General features: G+C 49.3%; 1 protein-coding gene across 1 annotated transcript in view; it reads left to right on the plus strand.

The window, feature by feature from the left end:
- MAP6 (microtubule associated protein 6) overlaps positions 1 to 9095 on the plus strand; it is a 51129-nt gene extending 42034 nt beyond the window's left edge. Inside the window, exon 4 of the mRNA XM_074156874.1 lies at positions 9026 to 9095. Coding sequence (XP_074012975.1) covers positions 9026 to 9095 — 70 coding nt within the window. The remainder of the gene's footprint in view (positions 1 to 9025) is intronic.
- The last annotated feature ends 239 nt before the right edge of the window (positions 9096 to 9334 follow it).

Consider the following 9334-nt stretch of genomic DNA (forward strand, 5'->3'; position numbering starts at 1 on the left):
GCCTGGCTCCCTTTAGGTGGCTGCTAACCTCAGAGTAGCCTGCCGTGAGAGCTAAGCATTTGCAAAGATGTGAAGATGGACAGTGAAGCCATGTGGACGGAGCAGGTAGTTGGCTTTTCTTCTCTGTACATGTGGCGTATCGAGCGGAGGGTTGGTGCTGCACCTTGCTCCTGTCCACGTTGCGCTGGGTCAGGGAGAAGAAGCCGAGCCCCACAGAGAGCTGGAGGGAGGGGAGATGCTCTGGATGAGGTCGCTTAATTACACACCTTTTTCCAACTGCCTACAGCTTTTGCTTTGGCCCAAAACCACCTGAACGGTCCATGAGAGGGGTCAAGGGGCTCGAAATCCTCATTGAGAGGAGATGGCAAATTCTTGGGTTGAGCACTTTCAGTGTGTTGCAAGCCCAGCCACCATGAACAGGATGAACAGGCATTTGGCAGTGTCTTTGCAAGTGCAAAGGGTTGATTTTATATTAATGAAAATGTTTGCTGTCTGGAGAAAAAGATGGCTGAGAAGAAAGCAGGGTTGAGGGGACAATTTTATTTTAAACAGTGAACCCTAATCTTAGTTCCATCTCTTTTTTCTTTTAGTTAGCCTGTAAGCTCCTATCTGCAATTTTTAATTTTAATCATGTTTTCTCTTTTAATGAGTATTCCAATAACATCCCCACTGACCTGGGGAAGATTTTCTGCATTGAGGTTGTATTTTGAAATCTCTCCTCCAACATAGCTCTGCTGACTTCCATGGAGCACTGACCCTTTTCTGTCTTACCATTTCTGGGGGCTGTTTCTCATCCCTGCCTGGTTTAGAAATCGCTAAGTTTATCCCATCTGTGACTACACGCTAATAACAGTGCTGCTTTCCAATGTCCTGCCATATCACCCTGCCTTCCCTCTCCCTTCCCCACCAGCTTCATCCATTCATCCATCACGCATAACTATATGATCTTTAAAGTGTTTCAGCTGAGCTGTAGGTCTGGGGATTTATCATTTCACCCCTTCACAGCTGATATTGGAGAAAATGCTCATTTTTAAAAGACTGGTCATTGACGGGACTTATCTGTGACAATCCATGTTGGCCAACAAAATGTTTCTCCCGTGACCCAAAGGTATGGGGTCTGTTCCATACTGCAGCGTGGATGGGTGATCCATCTGGGTCATCCATCCACCCAGGCACCCATACTCAGTGCTGGAAAACATGCCTCTGCTCTCCTATTGTTCTCTGAACTTGCTCAGCGTCGCAAAGTCTGAACGCCCGAAGGGGCAGGATGGATTTCTAAGAGACAGTAGGACCTGCTGGGCTGATGACAGGCATGGGGACCTCGTCTCCCAGGTCTTTAACCATTGCTGTCTGAACCTGCTGCTACTGACTCACTCCTTAATCTTTGCCAAGTCATTAGTGACTGGCACTGCCCACCTTTTTCCAAGGGCTGTTGTGCAAAGCACTGGAGGTGGGTTACTAAAAATTAAATGCTTTGTCTTATAAGAGCATTTAGTGTGGAGGCGCTGGCTGGGGTGAAAATATGCCTAATTGTCAGTGTTGGTGTCTGGTGAGGGGAAAAGAAGAGAAGGGAAAATATTGGCATGTTGAATTTAAGGCTGCTTCTCACACTCAATAACAGAGCGTCTGAGTGTGGCTTGGCAGAGGTGTCACTTTGGTTGCACAGGGTCTGAGCAGCCCCATGAAGGTTGGCAAGCATGTTTCCGATTTTAATCAGTTGCTTTCGAATACATCGTGTGCTGAGGGCTTCAGCACACACCCCCGAAGGCTTGTTCATGGGTGGATGAAGAGGTTCCTGCCCGATGCTCTCCATCCCTGCCTCCTGTTCCCTGCATCAGACGGGAGCTTAAGTGGGCACAGGGCTGAGATTTACTGATTTTGCCACTTCCCTGTCTCTGAGTTTCCTTTGAAAACCTCAGTTATCATCATTACATCCCTGACTGGTAAAGCAAGGTCAAAGGATGAGTACAGATATTTCATCAGCTGACATGTCAGCCCTTATGTCGCAATATCCTTTGGATTTAGGGTTTGTTTAGAGATCATAGAATCATCATAGATATGTGCCAGTGTAGGAGAGAAAGGGCCTTTTTCAGAAGATGTCTCTGTCATAGCTGGTACCTCCCAACGTCCAAGGGACAACCACCATCCCCAACACCAACAGCAACATCAAATAAAGAAGAGGAGCTGTACAGGAAGAAGAAATTCCCTGGTATGAACGTGATGACATGGCAGTGTTCGGCGCTAAGAGCAGTATCTCTTGCACAGTTGGAAAATATTGTGATGTTCAGACATGGGCTTCAGCTCTCCCTGTTTCCAGCAGTGTCATGGTAAGTTTGATCCAATTGGGGATTTGACAGCCCACTTCCATTTGCCCTTATTCATGTGACCTTCTTGGGTTGGGAGCAATTCCACTAATGCCACTGGGTCTACTCACAAGCTGAGAGGTCTGCAATGAGGGGTAACACAGCTCTGAGAACTTCAGGACTGGTGGTTTATTGTGAGGTATGGATTGCTTGTAAACAGTCTTAATTTCTGTTGCAGGGTGCCTTGGAAACAGCTCTCTAATCATGACTGACATGTGGAGGAAATGTGAGCCCAAGGATAAAAGAAAAGCCTGCTAATGGATTGAAAGCATCTTTATGCTTTCTAAAATGCCAGCTTTCCCTGCAGGAATTCTGCTGCACAGAAACCAACGGCAAGGACCAGCCACCAGAAAAACGATGGATGATGAGTAGTGACATATCTTAGCGATATGTGGGAGCACAGAGGAATAATAACCATGCAATGGTGTGAGAGATGGAAAGGGGCAAACATTTCTGAAACCCCCTTGTTGTCATCTGCCCACCTCCCACCCCAACCTAGCCTGATACATGAAGCAACCTCAAAGTCCCAAGCAAAGATGGGTCCTCCCATATTTTCTTGGGGAACCAGAGACCTGTGTACCCTGCCTGGCTCTGAGAGAGGTCTGGAGAGCTGGGTCACAGCAGAGGGTGAGGAGCAGCTTGCACGACACATGGTGGAGGGGATCTCGCCACACAGTGGCTGTGGCAGATGGGTCTGTCCTCATCAGTTAAACAGCACCCAGGAGCACTTGATGGCGCCAGTGCCTGATGGTCAAGATAAAGAAATCCTGAGAGTAGTCCCTGGTCATTGGACTGACCTGGTCTAGTGGGAGGTGTCTCTACCCATGGCAGGGGCGTTGGAACTAGATGATCTTTAAGATCCCTTCCAACCCAAACCATTCTATGACTCTATGACCTGCTCCTTGGCCTGGTTCAGGATTTAGTACCCAGCTGAAGACCAGTTCAGTTGTGGCCACTTTGTTTGGAGCCAAGAGATTTATCAACAGGGACACGAGCCAACAAGGCACCTTTAATTTAATGAAATAGATAGTACTTTGGGGTTTCAGGGCACTGGATGCCCTTGCCCCTGTTGCTTCTCTTCCCTCCCCTCTCCCCAGGTCTCATTGCTGGTCAGATGTCTCTGTCCCTGTTGGCTTCTTCCCATGCTGTCTTCAGTGCCCTCACCACCCCAACTGCCCACCACGCTGTTCTTCCTTCTTGCCTTCAAAATCATTTTCCCTCCATCTTCCCTGCCAGCCTTTCCATGTCTGTCCCTCAGCTGCTTCTCCAACCCTGTGCTTTCTCCCACCTCTCCCCCTCCAGCATCTTTCCCCTCCACATCATCTTAAATGCCCAGCTCTACCAGGGATGTTCTCCTTCACATCCTCCCCAAGTTAGTGTCTCGTGTCCTGTCTCTCTTGGACTGTAAACCTTTTTCTTTGCCTGTACTGTGCGATGATGCTCACTGCTTGGAATAAACGATACCTCACCTACCAACTGCCCTTTCTCTCTCTCGTTTCTTGGTGTGGCTTCAGTAGATGTGTCTGCAAGTGCACTCTGTGTCTGTCTTCGTGGCCAGTCCAGCAGTCAGTCTTGCTGCCGCAGCTCTATCCGTAGTCTTTTGGGGTGACTCTGCTCGTGTTTTTGTTCCCCAGCACCTTTTGTTTTTTACAGCCACAGAGACAAGCTTTGTTGTCTCTGTAGGAGCCTGATACATTCAGAGCTGCATGACCTTCTGTCCTTTGCAATTCTGGAGCATCTGATAAAGAGTCTGGCCTTTCTCCAGCTTCCTGCAGAGATGTCCTGGGCTGGCAGGTGGCTCAACAAACGCAGCAAATGAGGAGAATGAAGGAGAAATCTTGTAACCCAGAGCAGAAGCAGCTGATGTTAAAGGAACTGCCTTTCCCAGCGCAATACAGAAAACCCTGGGCAGAAGCGTGTCAGTGGAAAACCAAGCAGGTGCACCTCTCAGGGGAAGAAGCAGAAGGACATGTTTCAGAGCTGGATGCCCAGGAGGCTTCTTGTTGTTCAGAAGGTGCCCTGGGCATCTTCTTCCTCCACCCCAGGCTAGGACTAGACCTGCCCGTGGTCCCTTCAACCTGTGAGTACAGCGGGAACCAATTGTGACTAAGCCCCAGGTGGCTCCTTGCTCCCTCCTTGTCCTAATTTATTGCCTGAATGTGCTATTTTGGCCTGTGCTGGCTGGAGCTATCTGTGCACATGGAGATGGTTCTTCTTCCCAGCTGCTCCACACACCCATGGAAAGATGCAGGAGCAACTCAGTTCCTCTTCTCTTACTGTGACCCTCACTGCAGGTAGTGTGACACCACCCTGCCAGAAAGCAAAGGAGATTCATTATCATGCTGAGTGGGGAGCTGAGCTCACAGCATGGCCATCAGCCTGGTTTCATGGGCCATCTGCAGAGGTTAGGTCCAAAGACCTGACTCAAGGCCAAACTGAAGCTGTTTTGTGGACATGGATGGGAGAAGGATCAAGCAGTGCTTGGTCCCCTGGGCTTCCTTCAGTGCCACTGTGCAAGAGACTAAGCTTGTGGGGAGGTCCATTCCTTCTCAGTGAGGAGCCTGGAGGTTTTATCTAGGACAAGTGAGACCTGCAACTGGGTAGTGCTTGACATCTCCAGGTTCTAAGCATTTCAGTGTAGATACTGGAAAGAGGCAGTGGGAAAGAGGATCCCTTGATGTAGGTAAGGCCCTGCATCCTTTCCCATGTGTCACCATGACCTGCTCCCACCTGCCGTGCTTTCACAGTGCTGCCACCTCCTCCTCCACAATCTAGACTCCAAGAGTGAAAAAGCTCTAGAACAACCCAAAACAGCAGCCAAAAATCTCAACTGTACAGTTTTAGGGACTGAATAGTATTTAGGACAATATTCCTGGATGTCACTAAGGTCCCTAGCTGACCTTGGAGGTACGTTGAAGTCTTCTAACATCTGAATTGCTAGCAGAGCGTTGTAAATGCTTGTATATCTGCTGCTTTGGAGGTGGACAGTTGTTTAAACTCTGGAGTGCTGAGCTCCTTGTTGCTCACCTCGCACCTACAGAAGGTCAGACTTCACAACCAGACACTTTCTTCTCCATCAGCCCTTGCTGGCCCCAAACTGGTGCGCATTTCCAGCGCCCACCCAGCCTATGCAAGCCATAGAAACCCCTCTGCTTGCTGAAATTCTTCGTTTCCCTGCTGTAACTTACAGTGTTGGACCCACGATTCAATGCCGTTGCCTTTTCCAAGGCATATAACTGAGACCAGTTATTAAGTATGATATTAAGGCCATTTTGGGGGACAAAAGAGGACTTGTGTTTTCGTCACTGTTATCACAGAGGCCAAACTTCAGTGCACAAAGGGCAATAAAGAATTCAGAAGAGAGAAGTGACTCACCATATCCTACAACCTAATTGTTAATTGCATTTGCGCAGGAATTGATGAGTTTGTACCTTCTGAGGAACATGAACCTGCCAATGTCCTCCTGGGTGAGGGCTCTATCCAAAAGGTCAGTTCCTCCACAAAGAAGAGCCATCTCCTCACCTGAATTCTCTGGGAAAGAAAGGACAAATTTCTCACAGCTCTTTTTTAAAAATGGCCCTTCAGCACCAAACTTCACAGCTATATGTGCCTGGGGCTATTTTGGTGTTTCTGAGCTGCTGGTAGAGGATTCCTGCTGCTTCTAGTTGCTCTTGAAGGCAGCTTTTCATTTTCTGTGTGCCTGGAGTTGGGTCTGTCTATACGGACTCATAGCAGCTCCCAAGTAGTTGAACAGCTTTGAATGAAGATAATTCTGCAGAAGAGGATAAATGTCATCCGCTCTTTTTGATATGAGGCCACAAAAAACACCAAGACCTGAATCCACAGAGGAACAAGGATGAGCTGCGAGAAGGTCCTCCAAATCTGTGAAGAATGGGATAATGTTGCTGGAGCCCATCATCGTCAGAGACAAGTTTAGACCTCAAATCACAAGATCCCAGCTCCCCGTTGTTACACCAGGACCAGTAAAGAGGAGACTGTGCTACGTGTGGTTATGGTGGTCATCCATTGGTTATTTCCAGACACCAAGTGCTGCTTCTGGGAAACAAACCCCTGTTGAATTTCATACTCTTTCTGCATCTCTATCTCAGATGCAACCCGAATAATGATCTGTCACCTCCAGTTCATCTCCTCTGCATTTCTCACCTTGTCACATCACATAACTAACCCAACAGTTTGCCACCGGCAGCCCTCCTGAAGGCAAAGGTCTCCAAACTCTTTCCTCACTCAGCTAATACAAAGGTCATTTGTAAATGTTGCTCTTTGTGTGTTAGGACTTGTTACGTTTCAGGATCAGGATTTCCTTTCAACCCTCTCATTTGTACCCTCCCAGCTCATTCTTCCCAAGGTTGATACCCAGGGCCAGACCTCGCTGTGCAGCCCTGCAGACAGCACCCAGGGCTGTTCTCCTCCTGGTGAGAGGCTGTGCAATGCTGTGTTGTCCCTGGATACCAATTCCCGGGGAAAATAATGTCATTACCTCCCCCTCACGCTCCTTCCAGTTTAAAACAGGTTTGGAATGAGCTTTACAGGGAAGGACAATCGCACAATTATCTGTATTTGATGCAAACAAGGAGGAAGCCAGGGGACAGGGATGGGACACAGCCTCTTTGTTCTCCAGGAGGCTGGGTCTTGCTGAAGGATGCACATACTCATGAAAAAAGCTTTCTCGGCTGCCTCAACAGAGAGGTACCACACCAGGGCTGCTGAGAAGGGTGAATTCTCCTGGTGACTCTAGCAGGGGCTAAGGGAAGTGTTGTTTGAGAGTGATTTCAAACAGTTTATGTTGCTCCAGGGAGAGGTGATTTTTGGCTCTCAAGCCCTGTTCTGAAATGCAGGGCAGCAGCAGGAGCAGGGCTGGACACCAAGGAAGAGGTGGGAATAGTCTGGCGTTGACCCACCTACAACCTGCATCATCACAGATGCACTGGCCCAGGAAGACCTGAGCTCAGGCCCCATAATTGCCAGATCCTCCCTTCCTAGATCAGATGTGAAGACATACTTACAAGGGATGGTTTTTCATCTGGAGTAGCTGCTGGCAACTTCAACCTGCCCAGCTTGCATGTGCAAGTGCCCTTGGGCATGCTCTCCACCGGCAAGGATGTGCAGGCATAGAATCATAGAATCGTTCAGGTTGGAATTCAGGTTCGTGTTGATGCCCTTGGGATCATCTTCAGCCTTCTCCAGAGGCCAGGCAATGGGTCCTGTCCTAGCAGATGTCTGTGCATCAACAGTATGGCCCTGGTCTGTCCTGATGGTGGGGCATCTTTCCAAAGAGGAGCCACCCTGCATTTTCCCCTAATCCCTTGATTTACCAGTGCTGGGCTCACCTCATTCCCATAGGAACTGGTAGGTTGGAAGGACTCAGCAGTTTTCCTACATGGGGGACACAGGAGAAAGCCCTTACTGACCTCTGCCAGCAGCTTCTGGCACCAGATATCTCTTCACTGTAAGCACAAAGGGCAGGACAAGGGTGAGTATTTGAGCAAGAGCTGCCCTGCCAGGGTTCTCCATGTGGTCCTGCCTCGTGAGCCTCTCATGCAGGGATGGCTAGACTCGTGTCTGGGTTGGGCTGGTTTCATGGGCCAAGGAGATGGTAACTAGCACCTGTTCTCCCAGCCATAGTGTCTACCTCTCCTTCCCTCCTTCAGCCTGCAGGCTGGAACCATTCCCTACACAAAGCCAACATCTGGCTGGTGGACAAAGAGAGATCTCCACAGTCCCTTAATGCAACTGCTGTGCAAAGTTGCCCATTTTAAAGCTGAGCAGTTTTCTCCTACATCTCCATCTGCTTTATGCAGCCTCACAGATCCCTGCCCATCCATCACACATCTCTCCTCATCCCTGGAGATCCTCCTTCTCTTTCTCTCTCCTAATGAAGATTGATTCCCTCATTCCCTACAGGTCTTCCCTTCCCCATCTCTCCCTTCGCACTTCAACAAGACCCGACCTTCCCTCCAGCACCCGTCCAGAGCTCCTGGCAGCATCTACCCTACTTCCCAGGCTTTGTTCTCTTATGCTCCCATCCATGAGTGTCCCAGGTACAGAGCTGGCCTGAGAGCTGATCCTAACAGGCATCTAATGCCTTGGTACCACCATCACTGCCTGGTGTCTCCTGGGGGCATTGACGAGAAGATATGCTCTCACATGGGGGTTAGCATGTGTTAGCTGGCCTTGCTTTCCTGCTGGTTGTTTTAACAGGCACCGGGTGCTTCCCGAGCAGCACGAGAGCTCGGCTGCCCTGCTTTATAGGCCTTTCACCATCCGCCTTGAGGGGAACAAACTGCTTCTTCGTGAGACAATTTTACATCGAGGTGCTCGTTCGATGCAGGTTATAATCAATTGGCAAGCATTTTTCATAGCTGGTGGGTGGGCCTGATCTTGGTCCCAGTTGAACCCGGGGGGCTGGTCAAAAAGCCAAGAGCTCCAGCCCTCCTAATTTTGCAGACATCCATGGGTTTTGGACCAGGACCAGGCTCACCAACCAGCCTGAGGACATACCAAACATGTGCGGGCTGCTTGGGGAGCCCTCCGCAGAGCCACTTGTCACGGAGCAAATTCCAACTCAGGGGTGGCATTTTGGGTTTTGTGCAGCAGCCGATTGCTCTGGCAGCTTTGCAATGATGCTCTTTCTCTGCTTCCAGGACGCCTGAGAAAACCACTGGTGCTACAGACCAAGAACCAAGTACCTTAGTGCAGGACCAGCGCACGTGAAGTCGAGCACTTTCTTCTGAGCGGCGGTTGGAGCAAACGTGTAGTCTGCATGAAATGTGTATCGTCTGGCTGGCATACAATAAAGCTGATGATCAGAGTCGAATGACAGTTTCTCTTGTCTCTCAAGCACTGAGAAGTTGCTGTCACCAGGATCTGTGTAATGCAGTTAGCATGTCTGTGCCTTGATTTATATTCAGTAAAGTCAGAGAAAGAAAAATGGGTCCAATTCTCCCTTTATT

The sequence above is a fragment of the Numenius arquata genome, chromosome 1 (assembly GCF_964106895.1).
Source record: "Numenius arquata chromosome 1, bNumArq3.hap1.1, whole genome shotgun sequence".
Taxonomy (NCBI): Eukaryota; Metazoa; Chordata; class Aves; order Charadriiformes; family Scolopacidae; genus Numenius; species Numenius arquata.